General features: G+C 32.8%; 2 protein-coding genes across 10 annotated transcripts in view; one reads left to right on the top strand and one right to left on the bottom strand.

The window, feature by feature from the left end:
• The window catches only part of OFD1 (OFD1 centriole and centriolar satellite protein), a 62,036-nt gene extending 55,229 nt beyond the window's left edge, over positions 1 to 6,807 (top strand). For 3 of the 5 annotated variants that reach the window (XM_031958986.1, XM_031958985.1, XM_031958987.1), the window contains 5 exons: positions 820 to 914; positions 2,378 to 2,497; positions 4,745 to 4,884; positions 5,621 to 5,761; positions 6,345 to 6,807. In XM_031958986.1, the coding sequence (XP_031814846.1) occupies positions 820 to 914; positions 2,378 to 2,497; positions 4,745 to 4,884; positions 5,621 to 5,761; positions 6,345 to 6,491 (643 nt within the window). In that variant the 3' untranslated portion in view covers positions 6,492 to 6,807. Of the gene's footprint in view, positions 1 to 819; positions 915 to 2,343; positions 2,498 to 4,744; positions 4,885 to 5,620; positions 5,762 to 6,344 lie in introns of those variants that run through there. The other 2 variants (XM_023500333.2, XR_001120830.3) reach the window with 2 other exon arrangements.
• Positions 6,808 to 6,925: 118 nt separating this feature from the next.
• GPM6B (glycoprotein M6B) overlaps positions 6,926 to 23,608 on the bottom strand; it is a 216,190-nt gene continuing 199,507 nt past the window's right edge. For 3 of the 5 annotated variants that reach the window (XM_031958991.1, XM_031958989.1, XM_031958990.1), the window contains 4 exons: positions 19,810 to 19,981; positions 17,023 to 17,096; positions 13,694 to 13,759; positions 6,926 to 11,033 (listed from right to left, as the gene is read on the bottom strand). In XM_031958991.1, the coding sequence (XP_031814851.1) occupies positions 10,884 to 11,033; positions 13,694 to 13,759; positions 17,023 to 17,096; positions 19,810 to 19,981 (462 nt within the window). In that variant the 3' untranslated portion in view covers positions 6,926 to 10,883. Of the gene's footprint in view, positions 12,714 to 13,693; positions 13,760 to 17,022; positions 17,097 to 19,809; positions 19,982 to 23,608 lie in introns of all 5 variants that reach the window. The other 2 variants (XM_023500329.2, XM_031958992.1) reach the window with 1 other exon arrangement.

Genomic DNA, 23,608 nt, shown 5'->3' with positions numbered 1-23,608 from the left:
CTGAAACACTTGTACTATAGATATAAAAAGCATTTCTTACTTGCATTGTTTTCATTGTTAATGTAATGTGTAATTCTTGTCTAATTGTTTTATTTATTTGTGCTTGATACAGTCCATATTTGAATTTAGCATTTGTCTTTGGTATTTATTGAATGGCCTCACCAAAAATTGTCTAGGGAAAGGCATTTCTATATTTGTGCACTATGTATCCTTGGCTGTTTTAACTATGTAGGGATGAAACGAGACACATTTTTTTTCAAGTTAAGATTTCAATTTATTTTGAAACACAAAAGCTTTTACAGCATTAACACCTACATAGATGTTAATTCATATATCTCTCTATGTATAATGAAAGATCAGGCCTTTTTTATACCTAATGTTAACCTATAATTCTAAAATGATAATCAGTTATAAGGTGTGACTATTGAAAAGTTCATTGTAAATATTTTTCTCTTAAACTCATGAATATGATTCTGTAGTTATATTTCTTGTCCTTAAAAGTAAATTATTTTATATATCTTTTTTTAAAATTAAGAATAAGAATAGCATGCAGGCAGTACTGATATCTCAGATAATTAGTTTTACATCTTCATAAGAACTAGATGTCAAATTGGTTCTGGGACAACAGTTTTTTTAAATGTATCTGAAAAAATTCTTTTAGAAACGATATAGAGATAACAGTGAATATAGTCTAGAGGTAAATTAGTGAAGTGTTTTACTAAGGCAGAAAGCACTTTTATCCAACTGTGCTTTTGACTTTTACATTAATAAATAATGTAAAATAATGTAATAAATAAAAATCTTTATTTTTTCTTCTAGTTATTATGAGAAGCACACTGATCAAGATATAAGTGATTTTTCAAATGCAGAGAAATCAGGCATTGAGGATATTCAAAATGAATCTTCTTTAGAATGTAAGTTCTAATGCCAATTTTAATAATTTGATAGATAGTTTTAATGAAATATATCCCATTATAAGTAAATGTAATGCTCACTATGCAGTGTAGCCTTATATTCTTTCATATTCTTCATACACTTTTATAAGACTTTTTAGATTTTTTAAAAAGGGCAATTGATTTCTCAGTTGGTAGTTTTAGATTCTTATTCTCTATGCCACTAAGTAGTGCATGTGACCTTGGGCAAGTGGATTTTTTTGTATGTAAAACAAGGAAAACTAGATAATCCTTCTGTTTCCTTCATCTTTAACATTCCATTAGCCAGATAGTTAATAAACCTTTACTAAGATTCATTTTACTATGTGTGTCAAGCACTGTGCTAAGTGCTGGGGATATAAAAAGAGGCCAAATGTGAGTCCATAATGGAACTCATAATCTAATGGGGGAGACAACAAGCCAACAAATATGTACAAACAAACCATACAAGATAGGTAAGAAATACATAATACGGAAGTAATAGAATTAATGAAGGGTTGGAAAGGGCTTTGTATAGAATGTGGAATTTAAAAGGCCCAAAGTCTAAAAGATATATTCATGAAAAAGCATTTAGTTTTTCCCTTTAAGGTTTTCCCTCTAGAGCCAGTTACTACATCAGAAGTTGCTGAAAAGATTCAACATGCCTGAATAAAAGTGGAATTTACTTCAGTAATAATTTTATCAAAAGTAAATGTTTTATTTTTTTCTTTTATAAATTAGAAAATTTCATATTTTTCTTTTGCTTATGCTAATATTTTCTCTAGATTTGGATAAAACCCAGCTTTAGTGGAAAGAGAACTGGCCTTAGAATTAGGAGAGTGATTTTTTAAACCCCTGGCTCAATTATTAATTAGGTTTGTGACCTTGGGCTTTCATTTTGATCTCTAATGTTTCTCTCAGATCCAGAATTCTGACATATCTAATGTAAATTTTATAATTTAATGTTAATCTTTAACCTGAGGGTACCTTAATTGACATGAGTGTGTCAAAAATTGGTTAAAGGGTTAATGATGAGTTGCATACTATTTTCTAGAGTCTTCTGAAAACTGATGACATAAAAAGCAAATAATTTTTAAAGTTATGATTTTGTTTAAAAACATTCTGAATCGTGTTTTTGTCAAGCAGCTTGGAAAATCATTGATTTTTCCCATGTAGAAATTATTTTCTTGGCTTATATGTTAATTATTTGTAAAATTTTATTCTTTTAAGTATTTGACCCCAAATTTTTATAAACTGTATGTTAAGTTTAAAAAAAAAATCTGCTAAATATTCTTCTGTTTATATTTGAGTATAGTCTTAACATTTCCCCTCAAATGTTTAGTAGAGACCTGCTTAATTAGTTAGCTGCCTGAAATTAAAGATCAGCAATTCCCACACTGCAATTGTTCTTTTGCCCTTCTGTTATAATTAGGGAATAATGGAGCCATTGTCCAAACCTCTTTTAGATGGTGGGAACATTCCAAAGGAACTTGAAATAGATGTGTTATATCCAGCAGGAGATATGGTTCCCATTAACAGAGTCATAGACACTGTGCCAACAATAACTACTTTGCATCAAGATCCAAGTAAGTTTTTTTTTAATTAATAGATTATTGAATTATTGAAATAAAAAACTTCTTGAATAAGTTATTTAACTTTCGAGATAATTACAGAGAAAATATTTAGGTTGAATAATTTAATTTATCAAGTAACTTGTGGATATAAAATTTAAAAAAACTTTTAAAAAGAAGCTTAAAATTTAGATAACTAAAAGTTTCATAATCTGAAATTTTGAACAGCATGTATAATTTTATCTATTTATACCTCTCTTGAGGTCCCCCCATCTATTTCTGCCTCTTGCTCTCTGGAGAGTTCGAACTTTACAGTCAGAGCTACTGTTTTTTTTTTCCCTTTCCAAAAATGCTTACTCCCTTAAATAAGTTATTCACAATGTAAATAGTTTCTATCTAATTACCTATCATCTTAATCTTCTATACATATAAACAGTTTCAGTCTCTTGATTTAAATGACTACTTATGAGTAAAAACAATCATTAAAAGAGAAAGCTTACATATTATAAGTTCTACTTCTGATGCATGAGATATCCTCTATTGTAGTTAAAGAGAGCTAAGAATTATACAAAATCATTTCAGTATTTTTTCCTACTATATGCAAAGCAGCAATTGGCTGCTGGGGATACACTGACAAAATGGAAAACAGTTCTTGGCCCTAAGGATATTTATTTGTGAAAGGGGGCAGGCAGAAGGGAACATAACATTTATATAGCTGTATGGTAGTTTGAGTGAACTGAGAAAACAGTAATAGCCAGGGGGTCATCCCATAGAAGATAGCACCTGGATTAAAGCCTTAACAGAAACAAAAGGTTTCTAAGAGACAGAGTTGAAAAGGGAAGAGTACATTACTGGTGGGGTGGGAAGTAGGGATTGGAGTAAGGCACAGAGATGGTAGATGAAATTCTGTGTTTAGCAAATAGGCAAATGTATAAGAGGGGGAATGTGAACTAAGTCTAGAAAGGTAAATTATAATCAAACTTTGAATGTTTTCAAAGAGTTTGTATTTTTTCACTAGAGGCAAAAGGGAAGCCACTGAAGATTCTTAATCAGGGGAGTGATGGATTTGAACCTAAGGAAGATTATTTTGTCAGTTATGTGGAAGATACTGTGTGTGTGTGTGTAAAAGGGTTAGAAATTAGGAGACCTGTTATTTTGTAATAACCAAGATAAAAGGGAATGAGACTTTGAAATTGTGTGATAACTGAATAAAAAGGACAGACGAGGTTTTGGTAAAGGTAAAATGGACAGAATATGGCAGCTAATTGGATAGGTGGTGGTAAGGAAAAATGAAGAGTTTGAAGCTGTGAAATTGGGTAATTTAGGAGGATGGGAAATTTGGAGGAAGAATGGGAGAATAATGAGAGTTTTGTAACAATATTATATATATATATATATAAGATTTCCAGTAAGATGATAGGGATACAGGATTGGACCTCAGGAATAAATCTTGTGAAAAAGGGTAATATTTACTTACAATAAACTTTGAACTATGCATATCCCTTAGGGCACAATTCACCCTGTAAGTGTACTCATTTTCTTTGGTTCAAAGTAGCACCAATCCTAGAGTTTTGAGATCTAAGTCCTTTGCAATTGATGACCCTGAAGGAGCATTAATTTAAAAAGCAGAGGAAAGGGATCAAAATGTTATTTATTAAGTGAATAACTTCCTTGCATTGGCACTTTGCTTCATAGAGAAGAAGGGATAGACCTATATTCTTTTCTATTAATGAATTTGACAAATCATCTCTCCTGTCTTTTGGAAGAAGGATAAATGATTTATCATCCTTATCCCATCCCTCCACTTTCACCCCCTGTGGTGGCCATTGGTTCTTATGGCAGCTCTGACCTATTAGTTAGAATTGACTATTAGGTTACATGATTTTAATTAGAGTAATAGGGCAAAAGATTGTGGGGTATTAGTATGAATTAGTAGCATTGAAGGCAGTATGGTACCATAGAAAGTCAAAACCAAGGGAAAATGACTTAATGGTTTCCAGTTCTCTTTCCTTATATATAATATAAAAGAGTTGACTTCCCAACTAGGGGGGAGGGGAGTAAGAAAAGGTAGAGGGGGGAGACTGGAACACAAGGTTTTGCAAGGGCTAATGTTGCAGAATTTTCTATGCATATGTTTTGAAAAATATAAACCTTTGATAAATTTTTAAAAAGAAAAAAAAAGATGCAAGAGTTGACTTGATAATCTCTAACCTAAAAATCCTTTCCACCTCAGAACCTGTGTGTGTTTCATTTTTCTCTTAGTAATGCTAGATCTAGAAGAACAGGAGACAGAAGAAAAATGGGAAGAGAAACGGAGAGAGAGAGAGGAAAAGCGGCAGAGAGAAAGATTGGAAACTTTTGAAAGGGAACAAAGAGAACTACAAAAACTGGATAAAGAAATGGTGATAAGTACTACTTAGTACCCACTGCTTCTGTAGAATACTGTCCTTTATTTGGCATGTCTTTTTTAATCTTGTTCACAATTTTTCCTATTTTTTGATAGCATCAGTTCTTCATTCTCATTCATCTTTATTCAGTCACTTGCCAATTTTTTTTTTTATCATTTTCCTCTTCACAACATCATATATATATATATCCTTACTCTAATAATTATCACTCTAAACCCTCTTCCTTGCTCATGCTATTTAAAAAAGTCTCATTTCATTTCCATTTTGTGTTTTCTTCCTCTTCTATAATCTACATAGGCACTAATATGACCATGTCTCCCTCCTATTTAGTAAACTCCATTGTTTCCCCATTGCTTCTAGGTTCAAATATAAATTTTTTTGTTGGTTATATACTCTTCACTGTCTGGCCCCCAAACTACCTGTAGATTTTAATGACTATCACATCTGACACTGCCTTTGCACTGTTCCCCTTGCCTAGAATTCACTCCCCGCTCCCTTCTGTTTCTGGAATCCCTTGTTCCTTGAAGATTCCTTCATGAGGTCTTTCTTATCCTCCAGGTGCTAGTGTCTTTCTCTTCCAGCTTGCTGTGTATCTTATCTGTTTTATATGTTTTCTTGATGTTAGAATGTAAACATCTTCAGGGCAAGGATTGTTTTGCCTTGAACATCATAGGTAATCAAGCAATGCTTACTATTATGAAAACAAATTCGCACCAATTTTATTTTCTAGAGATTGCTTGAAGAATCATTGAAAAGTGAAGTAGAAAAAGATATTAAAGAACTGGAAATCATCAACAAAGAAATTGTCAATCCCCTAGAGAAATATATGAAAATCATCCAACAAAATAAAGATCAGGAATCAGTAAATAAGGTGAGAAAAAATTTTAAAGGACAGAGGATAGATGGAAAAATAAATTAGTAGAAAATGTGATTCTGTAATGCTCTGAACTGTCATTTAAAGCCTCTTTAATAAAAACCACAAAGGGGTTTAATATAATAATTGTATTAAGCTCATATAACAGAAATTAACTAAGCAAGATTATTTCACATCTTTAAAAATTTCCTAGGAATTTATGTGGCTTTTGTTTCAGTTAAACGTCATGACAATCACAATTTAATAGAAATGAAGGAAAAGTAATTCCTGCCTACTTCTATATAACCTTTCTATTTAGGAACAAACTAAGAAAATTTTAAATACACTTGAGACAAATAACTGAACACAAAAGTGTTGTTATAATAACTTAGTACTTTGTAGATCCTCATTTAAGTACTTGAGAATACAAACTATAGGTAATTGTTGTGATTTGTTACTAAGTATTCTCATTTATTGGCTATTTTTAGTCTTAATTCTCATATATTTTTGTGTTTCTCCTGTAATTATAAGTTACAGATTTTATCTAACACATATTGAATATAGCAAATATTTTACACACTTATCTTCCTTTACTCTTCAGAGCTCAAAAAAGGAGGTTGTGGAAGAAGTATCAATTGAAGAAACACTATTGTCTGATAATAAAGCTGACAGGTATGATATCCCAAGCAAAATTAACACTAGTTTTACTATATTTAAGTTATGTTGTGGCTTCTTTTGGCTGCTGTGAGATAGATAATAAATTAATTGTAAAGAAAGTTGGGGAATTGCCATAGTATAAAAATCATGTCATTAAGGAAATACACCTCTCCCTTAAAAAAATCCAAATCTAATCATTTGATTTGTCAATTTAAGAAAGTTTGTCTAATTATTCTTTCACCTCTTTTCCTTATTTAGTTTGTCAGCTTCTGAAGAACCAGATGACTTTTGGTGAGAGGTTTGCTTCTCAGGTTCATACTCATAACAGTATGTTGTATTAAATTTAAACCGAGGTTTTTAGTGATGTAGACCAGAATATTTAATAAAGATTTTACATAGAAAATCTATATGAAGTTGCTGCATATTTCTTTCTGTATTTTTTAAAGAGATTTGTCTTCAAGGACTTACCAAGAAGCATTTACTAGGTGCATGGTATAAAGTATTTCTCTTCTTTTTAAAATAATGCATAGTTTTGGTAAATTTATTGAAGCATTTTTTCTTAAAGTAACTTTTCCTTTATATACATTACTAATATTAATTATAAGACTTAAGCACACAGATGAAATCATCTCCTGTCTGCAGTGAACAATTCACTTTAACATTCACTTTTAGTGCTAATCCATTCAGCTTTCAAGACCCATAACCTTAGAAAATAACTTCTTTTCTTTTTTTAAAAAAAGCAGGTATATATCATCCCCCATCCCTCTAATTTTTATACCTATATCCCAATTTATACAACTTGGAACTTTGTTTTCATTGTTTAGTGTATATATATATATATATATATATATATATATATATATATATAATGTTTGATTAAAAGATTCTTGCAGAGAACATCAAAATTATAGAAAATCAGCTTGCCATTACAAGTAACACAATATAGTAAAGTTACTGAGAAGGTATAGTCTTGTGTTTATTTTCCTCAAAGCTTAATGAGAAAGTTGATTTTTGTTCGTTGGATATTCAGACCTGTGATTTCATTGGCCTAGGAAATTCCCAGGGAGGAAATTCCATCAGTACAAATGAGCAACTGCTCTGCAACTCAGAGAATCTTAAAAAGAATTTCCTGAGAAACAGAGAAGGTAAGTAATTTGCTCAGTCATAAATAGCATGTCTCAATGCAAGAACTTCGAGGCACATCATTTTAACTCCAAGTCTGACTATCCCACACAATCTTTCTCTTTAATAAAGGAAATCATATAATCAATTAAAAAAAATACAATACCCTAGTGTATCATGTGAAATTTCATATGAGGTGAATTAACCATCTATATTTACAGAAAATCACATTAATTAGAAAAATACTGATGCATGTAAACGTTAAGCCTGAATTGAAGAATTAAAACATGTGAAACTGCTGTATTAAAAGGCTTTCAGAAACAATTATCTTCATCTAGATCAGTGACAGTATTTGTAATAATTGTTTTTGAATGCCTGCAGAATGTTTGAAGTACTTTGTCTTTTTTCAGTTTTATAGATAGTTTTATATATCATTCACAGTTTTGGGAGAATAGTTCTTTGCTTGCTACTAGTTGCTAGTAATTCAAATTTCCAAAGGTATATAAATCCTTAAAATTTTAAATAAATTATATTCACTTTAAACAGTTTAATCTAATTTTTTGAAAAGACTTGGGAAAATATAAAATATAATTAAGGTGTTTGTAATATATACACTATAGGATCTTTTGTGTCAGAGCTGATGAGAAGATTCAGGCTTAAAGTTTCAGGGAGAAAAGAAAGTTAATGTATTATTTGCTCATGCTTCACAGTAGGTGTGTAAATAAGAATCTGTTGATTTGGCCCTTAAGCCTGGATCTTGATGTAAAATACTAACTTGAGACTATGCTGAAAATGTTCAAATATACAATTACAGGTAATCACAATAATGGCTAAAAGTATAAATAAAACTTTACTGAATTGACTTCCTGTACATTCCTGTTACACATTAGCCCTTGATTTAAAAAACAAACACAACAAAGTTCTGATGACATATTTCTTTTTATCCTAATTTACGAACTTTTGATGTTTCTAGGATTTGTAAAAGTCAAATGTATTATATAACGTATTAAGCACATTATAACAATAATATTTTATAAATATACATAACTTGGAAGTACCTTTACTTTTAAGACAGTTTCAAAAGGCAAACTGTTCCTTCCTGAGGTCTTCATCAAATCTTGTATTAAAGGTTAGGTCCAGTAAATCTCATAGGCATATACCTTCTAATACTGTTGATAACATAAGTAATTTCCAGTGAAATTTCACTTGGAAAATTTATAGTTCTATAGAACTATGAGATATCAGGATCATATAGCAAAAGCATCTTTTGCAGAGCACAATCCAATGAGTTACAGAACTCTCTTCAATTATTCTTGCTTTAAATATGACTTTTACCAAAACATGCAACCTCCAATAAACATTTGTTAACTAATTAGTTTGAAATTTCAGTACATTTAATTATATTACTTTAAGACAGCCAATCCAAAGACAAAGTCAAGAAAGGTTTAGATATGCTAAAACACCAAATGAAGGAAGCTATAATTTTATTTTATTACTATCAGTACAGCCACAACTACTTTTGCTTAGATAGAATCTTAAAATAAGCATACACATGTTGACTCTATTATCTACAAATATTTATTGTAACGCTTGAATATAACTACAGGAAGCCCTTGGCACTGATAGAAAATATTGATTCACTGTTAGGTTACAAAAATTTATACATAGCAAAATTTAATGATCTTTACATAAAAAATATTAGACTACTTAAAACGAAACTTTCAAAAACTTCTGGTAATAGCTACCTAGACTTAGAAAAAGAATTAGGCTTTAAGACACTGCCTCCATTACTCCTCTATAAGAACACTGACTATATGACAGCACCTGCACTGCTGTGAAAAATATTTAAATTTCCTTCATGCAACAGAAAAACAAACACTAAATTATTCTGTCACTTGCTTTACATAGAAGAGAGCCTCCCCCAATGTAAAAAGGTTTAAATTAAACATTTTAGGCATTTAATTAAATTTAATGATCCAAATGAAATGTAATATCTGATAAAAGATCAGTTTTTAATAACTTCTAAGTAAATGTATGCTTCCTTTCATTTTTCTACATTTTCACATAGGTATGTGTTTTAATATCCAGGAAACAGTCAAATCACAAGTTAACTTGAAACATGAATATACAGTGGTTAACTTTATATTATGTAGCTTCTTTTAATAAGTACTGATATACCCAACAGCTATATTTATCATTTCATAAAGAACAACACAAAATTTACCATCACTAATAACCAATAATCACTTAATGCCTCTGAAATACAATGATTTGAAGGCAAGTTTTCTGTTAAATGGCTTAACTCTAGCAGCTTTCTTGCTGAACATCGAACTTCATTATTTGGGGATCATAAGTAATATTTGTTTAAGGAAAACAAAATAAATACAAATTCTAATTTAGGTAACAAGTTGTAGAAAAGCAGGAGGTCTGTGGTCTACTTGTAATTCTATTTTTAGATAGCTGATATGAAACACAAACTCATTATCTAGACTCATCTACAAATGTTTTGATGGTGGTCATTTTAATAAGGTAACACTTCTTAATTAAGAAATAAAATTTGTCAAATGAAGTACCATGAATAAGTCATGGTCTCCTCTTATATAAATTCTTAGAAATTTAGAAGAAATTTACATTAAGGCAAAGCTGGCATTTAGGGAAGGGGAAAAAAAAATTACTGGGTCACACTTTTTTTTTTTTAATAAAACTTTATAAAACAAATTCTACAGGCCTTGCCCATGAATAATTCAGAATCTAGGTTGTTCCAGCAGTAAGTACAGCAGAATTACAGTGGCTCATTGAGGCATTTCAGAATAGCTGCCTTCTGACTGGCTCAGGGAATTCATGTGTCCTGTATGTGGACAAATCAGAAAGCCAGCTCATTAGGAAAGAAATAAATTTAGTCACCTTATGAAAAACAAGAGCCAAAATTTAACAAATTTCAGTTGTCAGAAATGGAACTTGTTAGGTAGATAACTATTGGCATTTATATGTATATAGTTAAACTTCCTAATGCTGGAAAGTTGTGAGCTCCTACTAAAGAGCATGACTGATTCCCATTGTTAAGTGACCACACCAACAGGCAAAGTGAAATGTGGGAATGATATTAATCTCAAAAGGGTAAACAATCATTGTGTCAAAAGTGTTGCCTTTTAAAATGGCTGACATGAAACCTCCAATTCTGTTCTAAAGGAAGAAAGATTTACCGGAAGGTTTTCCTAGAAACAAGTCCCAGGAGCTTGACAGTGAAGTTTTTATACTCCTATATTTGTTTGTTTGGTAGATATACATCTGTACTGCAGAGCAGCCATTTGGTGATTTGTCAGAGCTATAAATTCTTCTGCTGAATTACTCTGGCAAACATTTATGTGTAAGAATTGAGCTGTTCTTTTGACCGAGACTGGATATCCTGAAGTTCCTGTTCTTCTTTTGCTTTGATATCCTGGTAGGCCTGCATTTTGCTTGCATCCTTTAAGTAAGCCCAGTTAGAAGACAGTATCATGAGGAAGTGGATCTGGAAGAGAAGGGTGAGCATGATGGCTAGTGAGCATGTCAAAAAGCAAAGCAAGCTGCTAGTCAGATTAATAGACATTCTTTAATAAAAATGGGAGGAAGTTATTCTATATTAATACATACATTCTACTACTGAAGAATCAGAGAGTCAGTATAAATGGTTTCCTGAAGTGCAAGCATGCCTTTCTATTTTGTTTAATATTAATGGGCTGAAGAGAAGTTAGTTAATAAACAAGGAGCAACTTATTTAAGTGGCTGCAGTTAAAAGAAAAAGTGTAAGTGAAAAATAGCAAAGCACTTTTTATCACTTGGGGAGGGTTTAAGTCTGATGCACAAATCTGGGAATGTACTAAGTTGATATCTGAGTTTTAAAATAGGTGTACAAGGACATATCTTACAAGGTAGATAAGAACAAATTTCCCCCCCTCCCCAAAAAAACTGTAAACATTGTTTATTTTGTGTAAATAATGAAAAAAGCTACAGTTTAACATGAGAGAATTTAAAGAATGAATGTGAAAACCCAGACTAAAAACTATAAGCAAAGCATGCAGTCTCTGGATTAACAGATTTAGTGGTGACAATTTACAGCTACATTTTTCATTTTAGAACTCTCATTTCATTCAATGTCTGAGTCCATAAGAAAATTTTTCATTACAGCTGGTGGCAAAACCACATTTCTTCCCAACTCCTTTCCTTCATATTTTCTGTAACACAATTCTGCATCTTAACACCTTTATTTCTCTCATTTCCTTTTCAACATGTTTGAAATGTTCAATCTTTGCACAATTTCTCTTCTCATTAAAATCTTAACTTATTTTCAAGAACTGGCTACTGAGAAATCAGTTACTACTGCACCGATATACAGATTTAAGATATCATTTATCAATTTATTTTGGAGGTGGGAAGGGAGGTTTGAAAGGACTGATTGTGTTGCGCAAAACAGACTAATAAATTCCTTTAATGGAGAAAACAACATGAGTTATTTTTATCATGCTGTGTCTGGAAATTTTTAGTTGGTGTCAAACTATATAACTTTCCATGTTAAAATGTTTTAAAAGCTTAAAAACACTCCTAAAATTATTCTAAAATGAATGATTTCCTCCTCCCCCCAAATATAACACAAACAATGCTTTTAATAGCCCAAATGTTAATGGTTCTCTTTCATCTCATGTTTAACATTTGTGTTGGGATTTTTGTTTTGTTTAAATCTTTGAAATCAGATTAAAAAGCAAGGGGAAAAAATGGAGAATGAGGCAGGCATTCAAGAGTTCCAGTATTTGATCTAGAAGTAACTGCTTTGGGAAAAACAACTAGATGTTAACTCCAAGAAAATCTTGTCTTTAAAGGATACTACCAGTGGCAGTAAAATAACTGAATCCTCTCAAAAGTATAGGTAATAGCCAGTTCTTATCATTCTATAATTCATATACAATAAGTCATTTTATTAATTGACTATGCTAATTGTTTTACTGAAGGAAGCTATTTACAAATTATGGTCACAAAACTTCAAAATCTAGACTCTGTTTTAGTCTATGGTGTCAGTGGTAGTTCAAGCCACACAATGTAGCTCTCTAAAACTCTTTATTGGCCTTATTTCAAATTAGAATTTAGTGCAGCAATCTTCCCGACTCTTAAACTTCAAAACCGCATAGTTATATGTAGTAGCCATCATGTAGATCAGCTGGTGGAGAGAACAAAATACAGGATAGTAAGATACAGGCAGCCGAGAGCTAAAGCCTCAGCTATTTCAAAATTGTTCAGTACTGTTTATGTTCTTTCCCCTTTTAAACCATTAGCAAAAAGATTTCTTTACCAAGAAACCAGGTGGGTTGTTTTTTTTTTTGTCATTTTCTTCTTTTATATACATATATGTACATATGTATACACACATACACACACACATCTCTTAAATGCTAGGTAATACTTTCAATGTCCATGGATTTGGAAGACCAATTGAAAATTAAAAAGGCAAGTCAGTGGCACAAGAAAAGAAGCCAAATAATTCCCTTTAGTTTCCTAAACTGTTTTTCTACCCTTTTAAATAACTAGGGATAGAAAGAATCAAGTCAGCTTCAAAGAAAAGTGATCATGGCTTTGCCTGGTATGAAATCTTCAGAGTATCTGAGATACCCCTTTGTCCTACCAATCTTACCTGCTTTTCCTTCCTGGAACATCACAAACTTTTAATTAGATCCTTCCATTGGAAAATTTGGGATTTCGTGGCTAGGAACAGGTCATGTTTCAAGTCAGGATGTGTTTATTCTTGAAGAATATGAAACCCAGGATAAAATTCGACAAAATAATTTGCCAGTGTTTATCAATAGGCCCAGGGCGTTTTAGATATTTCTTCTGCTGATAGCTTCTCCTCTTTCTAGATCATCCAGTTTGAGTAAATCTACAGATTGTGGATTTATCCAAGGCAGTTAATAAGCTATAGCACAAGGATTTTTCAATTGTCTGAATGGTGTTTTTATCTTTATCCAGTAAGATGACAAAAACTAAAAGGAAGCTTTGTTATTTATATATATATATATATATATATATATATATATATATATACATATATATATATATACATGTATATATATATATATATATATATATATATATATATATATATAGGAGATGAAACTAAATGGTCTCAGGGAAAACATTACTCACCAGTGCGATCACAGTGGCACCAGCTCCAGCACAGGCTACGATGAACAAGTGATAGGACATATAGAACTAGGAGAGAGCAGCAGCAGTGCATCGACATAAGCATCTTACTTATTCCAGAGGCAAGCATATTCTATAACAAAGCTCAGGGGAACACTACAGTATCACCTCTTATAATTGTAAAAATACAGGTGTGTTCTACTTTTAAAAAACCTGAAAAGCAGAATTCTAAACCTTAAATGTAAAATATGGAGGTTTACTTGATAAAAGCATTCTCTTCTGCAAAAGGACTTAAAGGACTCTCTTAATAAAATCTAGCATTTATAAAGTGCTTTAAGGTTTACAGTGTGCTTCAGAATAACCCTTGATCTGAAAATAATTTGGGGAGATAAGTTGTAGATGACAAATAATATTGTCATAATTTCATAGATAAGAAAACCGAGGCTCCGATTGCTTAGATGATTTAACTAACCTTCCCCAGGTTACATCATTAAATGATCCTGAATGTTCTTTTTTGAGAGGAGAGGAAGAGGAAATTAGATTTTATTTTTAACTTTGCTTTGTAAAAATTCAATATATGTATGACTTTTTTCTGGATACCTCTATTAAGGTGATCAGAGAATAGTAGACCTGGAAGGGACTTGATGCTTCATCCAAGTAGGCTGTAAAATGATGAGGCAAGGTAGACTGAATTCTTACTAACTCTTGATCTATCTTTTACTGAGGGAAGAGGTCAAAGGAACTGTCCAACATGTCTCAATGAGTTGGAAACCATCTGGCCAGTGTTACTTGTATATACAATGTTGCTGTATTCACACTAAACAAATGGCCTATTTTGAATGATTTGGGAAAATCATTTAGCTAAAATTTTAAAGTTCATAATGAATCAGGAGGTTCATACATTCACAACCTTGTGTGAATCTTGAATATCATACAGTCCTGTATGTAATATCCTACCCTATTCCAAGTTCTAATGTCTTCATGCATTCAGACATGTATGGAGATATTTGTTAAAAATTTATTATATACAAAATATCATGCTATTTATATAGGGATATAAATTAAAAAAAAAAATAAGGCAGCCCCTGATGTCAAGGATCCCCATCTAATAGGGAAGAAAACTCACATAGAAGATTTCACCTGCAAGTCAGATGGAAAGTCTCAGTAATCCTTGGGGTGCATTGGTAAGGTAGTCGGTAGCTCATCTTCTTTAGTGTCATTTCCATTATTAGATCCATATCCATTTCTGCTTGGCATTTGACAGTGCTAAAGACTGTCACAGAAAACTTTTTTTTTTTTTTTGGGGGGTTCTAAAGCTGTGATTGCTGAGGAGGTGAGGGCTGTGGCACCTGAAAAGGCATTTTGCCACATTGTATCCCCAAAAAGGTTGCTTTTCTAGATGGCTCTGATGGTTGGGCTGGCTGAAAGCAGGGCCAACGTTCTGATGGATCATGTTGTTCCTTGGGCTTTTGGCTATATTTGCTTATGAATGGCAACTGAATAGCCATTGGTTTGAGAGGAGATATAAATTATGGGCCCCTTTCTTCCACAAGGATTACTCCCCTTTATGATGGCTTCAAGGGCTAGAATAGTAAGCCTGGTGTCTACTGAAATTCACAAGTTCTATGATTCTGAAAGTGTACCAGCCTATGTGGCTCAGGGGAAAGGAAAGAGATAAATGGAGAAAATTTCTGTTACTGATGTCATCCCACCTGTTTTCAGGTGGTTGTCTTGGATAAGGCAGATAATGGTCCTAAAATGCAGAAAGCAATGGTAGCGACCAGTAATCATGTTTTCATCAAAGTCAATGTGATCAATTTCTTTGATCCAATCATTTCTTTGCTCTTTTCCAAATGCCTTCAAAAACCTGTACCACCTGAACTATTGCTTCAATATATATACACTATGTAACCAGCTCTTGTTAACATGATGTTTTTGTTCAGAATATAAAGTGAAACCAAAGGAATTATAAAATGTAGGAGAGTAGATTTTCACACCTCATCTCTTTCTTACCATAAGGCATTCTAAGAGGTGTGAACTTCCCTTAGTGAATGCCTGTACTTCCTAGCTTTGAAGGCTGGACATTCTCTGGTGATGTCTGGGCTTTAAAAGCTACTTAAGTTTGTCTCAACAAATAACTCCATTAACTTAAACATTGTGTGATCTCAAATCATGTATTCATGTTTCTCCTTCAGGTGCTTATAAAAATAAAATTCTTTCCCAATGAACTCAGCCTTCAGCAAGCTTCTAGCATTGGAGGTTTAAACTTCTGACCCATTTAGTACTCTATACCATGCTGATCACTAGCATCTTCTATTGAGCTTTCTATCATCTGCCTCTAATAATTAGCAGACTTTTGAAAATGATTGCTCCTAGATTATATGAAATAATTGTTAAAAATAATTTAAAGGATCAGAGAAAAATCACACCAGAGGTACCTACTAGCTATAGAGAGGAAGTTAAACATTTGGTGTCCTGTGTTGATCCCTAAGGAGTGATCCTCAGCCAGCAACAATCTATTTTAGCCACCTTCATCAGAGTTATTTGATCCATAGAGTTGAGGGAGGCCTCTCCCCAGGAATTAGCTGGAAAGGCTCATGTTCTAGTTTTGGACTTTAGGGGCTTTCATTTCTTCTATTATAGTACTGTTGCTGAAATTCTTGTTGTTCTTGTAAACCTGTCCTGCTGCTAAATAGCAGCTGTGGTACAGCCAGTGCTGCTATCTCAAACTCCAATTTTCTCTTCTGTGATTAAGTTCAAAACTTCACCAAAATACATTCTTAGCTCAATGCTGGTTTCAGACCTTCCAAGGGTAAGGAAAAAAAAATGTTTTCCAGAGAAAGGTTTTTTTTTTTTTTTTTTTTTTTTTTGTATGAGCCTTAATTTTCCTATCTATAAAATAGATATGATAATATATATTATTTTGTACAATATAATATATAATGGAAAATATAAAATGTCCTATTGTTAGGACAATGTATACCAAATATGAGTAATTATCAATCTTGTCAGATCACAAAACTACTCAAGTGTGAGGAATGTTTGTATTTTTATTTTTTATGTGATTTTGTAATGTCTAGATGCAATGCTTATTATATGACACATTTAATATTTGTGAACTTTATCTCTGAAGGTTAAGACCATCCCAGAAAATTGAAGAATAATTCCTATTTCTGAAGACTATTTGCATAAGGAATTCCTCAAATATGCAGGAAGAATTAACAATTAAACCCACTGGTATTGTATCCTTTCTACTGAAGGAAACTCAGTTTAGCAGCCCAATTTCAGAAATGACAGTGTACAACAAGTCCAGCAGTGGAGGGCTACTATACCTCATTTGTGTTGCAGATGCTTTCTAGGGTTGAGCCACATGCCCTGCCTGGCAAGGCATTCCAAGGGATGATACCTGCAACAGTGAATCCCAAACTTAGGTTAGATTAAAGCGACAAATTTTGTTAAAAATTTTCATAATCATCTTTACTACTTCAGATTTCAGTTGTAATAACAATGTTATTATTACTACTACTACTAATAAAAACATGCCGTTACTTTTATGAGCAAGTTTTATGCCACTGGTACATAGACAAAGCATGTTCCTAAAATAGTATCTGTACCCTTAATCTTGAGCTGTATTCACTTGGTATGTCATCTGGGTGATGGCAAAGAGATTCTTTGAGGACGAACTAGAACAAAACTTGGCTTTCAGAGGACTCTAAACCTATGCTGTCAACCTATTATAAAAATTTTTGTGACACGGCATGATTTACATAGAACTGTGTTTTGCATGACTACACATGTATAACCTATATCAAATTGCTTGCCTTCTATCAATGGGGGTGGGGGGATTAAGAGAGAGAAAGGTGGAGAAAAATTGGAATTCAAAATTTGAAAAAAAGGTAATTGGGGAAAAATATAGTATTAAATTTTTTAAAATTAAAAAAAAAAAACACCAACCCCGTGTCAGTGAGGCTAATTTTTACTGATAGACTTTTCAAAATAGTACTACTACTCAAGCAGTTAAATGCTAATTTTAGGAACCATAATGGAATTCATGGGAAAAAAAAAAAGTATTTTTCTTTCTTTCTTTCTTTCTTTCTTTTTTTTGATCTCCAAAGAAACAATTTAATTTTGTTTTAAAAATGTCCTGATATTAAGGGCTTAATGGCAGGTATGAAACATTTACAAAAGACATATTTTCCTGGACTTCCTAGCTATAGATCCAGTTGGTCACCAGAAAATAACTAGGTAATTTCTTTAAGTCAACCCCTTCCCCCACAAACCATACTTTAACATCACATTTATTTCTGGATAAATTCTTCCCTTTCATTGAACTTTCCTTCTAACAAAGAGGAGCAGTTTATTTATTTAAGAAATGTATCTTTCTTAAAACTACAAGAAAGCTCCATCATGATGTCCCTTTTCTGGGCCACAGATTCTATATGCATGTTATGTTAGTTTATCACTGTAACACGAGTTAATAAAGCTTAAAAAATTTTTATCCTTCAAAGCCAGTCATAATACACTTCTATTTTATTTCAAAACAAACACTTTAGAAGAGTCATTTATGTGCCAAAAATATAACCAGCCCATTCTTGCCCCAGAAGATTAGTAGAAAATAGAAGCAAAAATAAGTTTAAAATATTCCTACTACCTTGCCATAGGCATAAATTAAATTTCAAATTCACTCAGTTAATAAATGAACAAGTATTTGCCAGGCTAATAGATATATGCCATTTTCAGGATAATGTGAGATCACAGGATTTTCCATTTTACAACCTCCTTCCTATACTATGCAAATACAAAAGATGGATAATGTGAAGGGAGAAAAAATTTGTAAAAAAATTTGTTCTCAAATTTTGTTTTGTTCATGTGAAAGAATCACTTATAAATCAGCTTAACATCTTTGTTTTTAACCCGGGGTAAAAGAAAATAATATTTGATTGTTGGTTTTATGGATAGAAATGTGTCCAAAAGGCTCAGGAAGAAATGATTTCGCATAAGTAGTCATGGATGAGGAACTAAGGATGAATACAAGAAGTATGAAGAGAAATAGCTCTTTGGAAATAGCTAGGATGGTTCCCCCCCCCCCAAAAAAAAAAAAATGCTTTACTTGTTTTTACCTTGCCTGTATCTATGCCATAGAAACTAAGCCTTTTTAAGACTATCTTTTCTCTCATACCTTCTGAGTTGTATAAATTCATAATAAAAGAATCTGGTAGATAGGCTTTGCTGGATTATACAGATCTGTCATAAACTTAGCTGCATGACAGCTTTAAGCTGTTTTTGAAATCTTTGCATAGGAAGTCACATTTGAATAGGACCATGAAAATGCTTTTATATGTCTGTGGTGATATATACATTAACATGGCTTCAGAGTTTTATTGTGAATTTTATTTTTGTACACAGTGGCTGAAAAAAATCTTAGTTTTTTAAAAGATTTATAAATTTGGAATTATATGATAATTTAAAAAACCTTGGTCCTAAGCCAAGAAAATGATTAACAGATGAGCTATAGAGGTGAAAGGTTGTTTACAACATTTGTGTAATTGGGCAAATGATAGAAGAAAATAGGTCATGGTGTTTCTTTTGGGGACAGAAGATGAACCATTAAGCTATACATATAGCTTGTGTGTGTGTGTATGTTTGTATCTCACTTATCCTGTACTGGTTTTCTACTGATGGCTATGAAACTTCATAAGTAGTTTCTCATGTTGATTACTTCACATATTTATGAACTCCCTTCAACAAAATACAAGAAGACCAGAGTAAGAGCAAGCCTTAGGGAAATGAGTGAGGTGAAATGAGATAGTTAAGATGAGGTTAAATAACTTGCATGTGGTCATAAGTAGAGAATATAAGGGACTGGATTTCAATACAAGTCTTCCTGACTCCAAGTTCATTATTCTATCCACTATGCTACATGAAAATATGATGACATTTCTTTGTAGCTGAAAGTAGTACATCAGTCTGATAAACTGAGGATTCTTAGAAAGCAACAGAAAACCAAATGGTATTAGGAGGATGTCTTCCATGTAATCTTTCATTTTATCTGAAAAGGTAGTCATACACAAAAGAAATAGCACAACTGAATAAGAAGTTAATTGGGATAAATTAAATACCATATTGCCGGATATCCACACAGATCTGACTCCCTGTTGCTGTCGAATTTGTCTGGGGGGATTTGATGACTTCACAAGTTGACCATATATTATAGAACATAAAGACAGGCACAGCAGAGAAGCCAAAGACCCCAAGCCAGGCCAATCCAAGCACATAGGTGAGGAAAACAAACTAAAGGAAAAAAAAGATAAAAGCAACCATATTAAAATCTTAAAGAAGCAGTGCCTAAATGTAGAGACAATTATACATTATCAGTGATTATTCATTAAAGAGTAATTAAATATGGTGGCTTAAGAGGTAAAAATCTAGCTCTACCACTTTTTAATCAGAGATCAATGAACTGACAATTTATAATAGAGCTGTATATTAGAGACATTCATGCTATTTAACTTGGATCAAAAAATCTGATCCAACACAAAAAATATTTTATAAAGTGCCTATTATGTATAAGGTAAGCACTGGGAAGCACTGAATTTGGGAGCTGGGATAGACCTTAGGTGGAATCTTGTCTAATTCTTTTATTTTACAGATAAGGAAACTGGACCCAGAAAAATGATGGGACTTAAAATTATAGGATCGTCTTCCCAGTTATAGTGTCAGAGCTGATATTAGAATTCAGTTTTCCTAACTACTCTAGTAAGAATTGAGATTTCATCAGTGCAGATATACTTCCCATTCTCCCTTCCAAATCCCATTCACCTCAGAAGCCCTCCACAGTTTTTATCTTGTACAATTCTTATCCATGATTTTCTATTTTTTTATAAGTGATTTGTCCAACTGACTGGAGGCTTTCCTCTTATATTTTTAGTATATTAGATCCATTTATTCCTAGTGCTACTTGACCAGACATTCTCTTGTGATACTTCTTTGCATGTTGTTATTGGTGACATACTGCAGCTTAAATCTGTCATGAATTTTTTCTTATTATCCACTGTGTATTTTATAGTTTTTATTCTTCTGAGATGTGATGTTGCATGATCCTTATATATATATAGATTCACATTGACATTAAAGACATCGGTTTTCTACTCTATCCACCAGTGAACATCTGCTATGAAAAACTGCTTTCTTAAGTGTTAGCTCTGGATTAGATGGCTGCTAGATCATCCCAGTTGTTTGAATGATTGAAAATTGTTGAGATGATTTTTACAGGAAACTTTATCTTTGAAAAACAGATGAAAAACAGAAATGGCAACTGATAAGGAAGTCCCATAGTATTCTGTTCTTATTGCCCTCTTGTAGAATGATAAAGTGTTCTGAACACCACAATTAAGAAGTATATTGGTAAATTGGTCAATATCTAGGAGGTCAGAATAGTGAGGGATTTTGAGACTAGGCCATCTGGTCTCAGAGGATTGGTTGAAGAAACTGGGTATGTTTTGAATGGAAAAAAAGACTGGTAGGAAGAGGATAGAGAGAATATGATATGAATGAGATATGTATTTGAAAAACTATTGTGGGAGAAAAGATTAGTTTTGTTCTCTTTGGAAGTTGCAAAGAAGCCAATTTTGGCTTGATGTCAGAAAAAGCTTCCAAATCTTTGGAGCTATCCAAAAATTCCAGGGATGGTGGTTTCCCTTTTCTGAAGGTACGTAAGCAGAGGCTCTTGTGACGACATGTTGGCTATGTTATAGTGGGGATTCCTTTTAGGTACAAACTGGGCTATGCTAAGATGTCCTTTCCAGTTCTCAAAATTTTGTAAATTGTAGATGATGAAAGTGACCTCCTTATGAGGTGTCAGAAGCCTGGAAGTTTATTTGAAAAAGAATTTAAAATAAACCTGAAACAAGACAACTGTACATTGTGCTGGCAAAAAAACAAAGAAACAAAAAAAAACCCCAAAAAACCCAACACTTCACATTTTCTTCTAGTCTTGTTCAGTCTTTAAAAATTCAGAGCAGCTTTGCAAGAAATGATTGGACTTATAAAAAGAAAAAAAAAATCATCCTCAGTGCTCACCCACGCTTTGCCGTGGGCGATCTCAGGAAGAATATAATGATATTGCTTCACTTTCTTCGTAACCTTCAGCCTTGACTACCAGTTTTTGGAGAGCTTTGAAAAGCTGCCTCAAACACATTGTGGTATTTATATTCTCAGAATGTACACCCACAGGGAGGGGTGGGCGAGGAGTTTAAACTTACTGCCTTTCTATAAGGAAAAGGACTGATGGTAAAGGCTTCAAGAAGCAACTGTAACTTTCAGATTCTGTACCACTGGGGCCATCAATTTGTGCTAGTCCAGGAATTCAAAGGGCAAAGGGAACTCCACATATGTCCCTATCATTTTCCATGGTTTCCTAGGTAGATCAAGATGATTCTTTACCACATCTGAAACTTTCATACTTTATTAATCCATAACTTTCTAAAAATACCTACATAGGAGGTAGCAATATGGTGGTATTTTTTTTTCAACATTATTCAGCCTCTTATAGCATATTTTCTTCCTTTACTCAGTTCCAGCCTGAGTTTTAGGGTTTCTCCCTTTCTCATTCTTAGAAAAAATTGCATGTTGTTTTTTTGTACAAATACTCAAAAGATTTTTGCAGTTGAGTGATTCTTCTGACATGCTTCTGGGTACTTTTCTCTCAGTAGGTGTCTCCCTCCCTCTGTGGGAAGAGAGAGTGAGCTGAAAAGAAGGATAAAAAAAGGGAAAAGCTCCCTGTTAGCATCAGCTTATGTCATCTCTGAACTGTCATATAGGTTTCTGTGGTGAGCTCCTGGGTGGAGGACTCCAATTAAAGGCCAGTTAGAGAGGTTTTAGATTGAATTAAGGCTATCTTTGTTTATTCCTGTGGTAGAGAGTAAAAATGAGTTGGAGAGTTATCAAGGCTTCTGTCCCTTTCCTATAAAAAGTGCTCTAGTCTATTTACGTGCTGGTGGCACATAAGTTTTGTCAAATGACATCCTACTAAAACCACCACGTTTCATTGGACCTTCCAAAATGAAATCATTTTACTTTATACCTTAAGAATAATGGAGAAAAAAAAAAAGAAGTTATATGCTAGTAGACAAAGTCAGTAGTGCCTGGTTCTTCATAAAGCTTATACATATACAAGAAACATAATGCTGGTTGAGTAAAAACCCAGAGTTCTTTTCATCTACAGGTATAATAGCAACCATATGTCAATAAGTCAAGCAAATTTGCATTTATTAAGAACCAGGCATTGTACTAAGCACTGGAGAAAGAGAAGCAAAAACATTCCCTACTTCTTATTCTAGTGACAAACATGTAAGATATGGACAAGGTAAATGAGAGGTCCTGGATTTTGAGGACAGTTGCAGTTTTTTTTTTTTTAAAGTCTCTGAAACGAGACTTCACTTTGGCTTATCACATGTCTTAATTTACAGTTTGAAAAAGTATGGCCCATCATAGTTATAAGAATAATAATAGGAATGCTAATCTGACATTTATATAGTATTTCAAGTTTTCTAAAGTCCTTAAGCATTAGCTCTGGAGAATCTGGATTCAGATCATGCCTCTACTTATTTTCTGCTTAAACAATCCAGACTTCAGTGATATAGCTATTATCCCCATTATTCTAATGAGAAAATAGGCTCAGAGTTTTCATGATTTCTTAGTCACGTAGCAACCCCATGTAACCCCAAGTCTTTCTAATTCCAAGTCCAATACCCTTTATATTCCACATGTGCTCCTACTCAACAATGAAGTGATCAAAAATTGAACTATAGATTTAGAGCTAGAAGGAAATTTAGAGGTTATTTATTTCAACCTTTTCCCACTTTTGTTATTGTTATTTTAGTCATGTCCAACTCTTTATTATCCTATTTGGGGTTTTCA

The sequence above is a fragment of the Sarcophilus harrisii genome, chromosome 3 (assembly GCF_902635505.1).
Source record: "Sarcophilus harrisii chromosome 3, mSarHar1.11, whole genome shotgun sequence".
NCBI lineage: Eukaryota > Metazoa > Chordata > Mammalia > Dasyuromorphia > Dasyuridae > Sarcophilus > Sarcophilus harrisii.
This window is presented reverse-complemented; position numbering and strand designations above follow the sequence as displayed.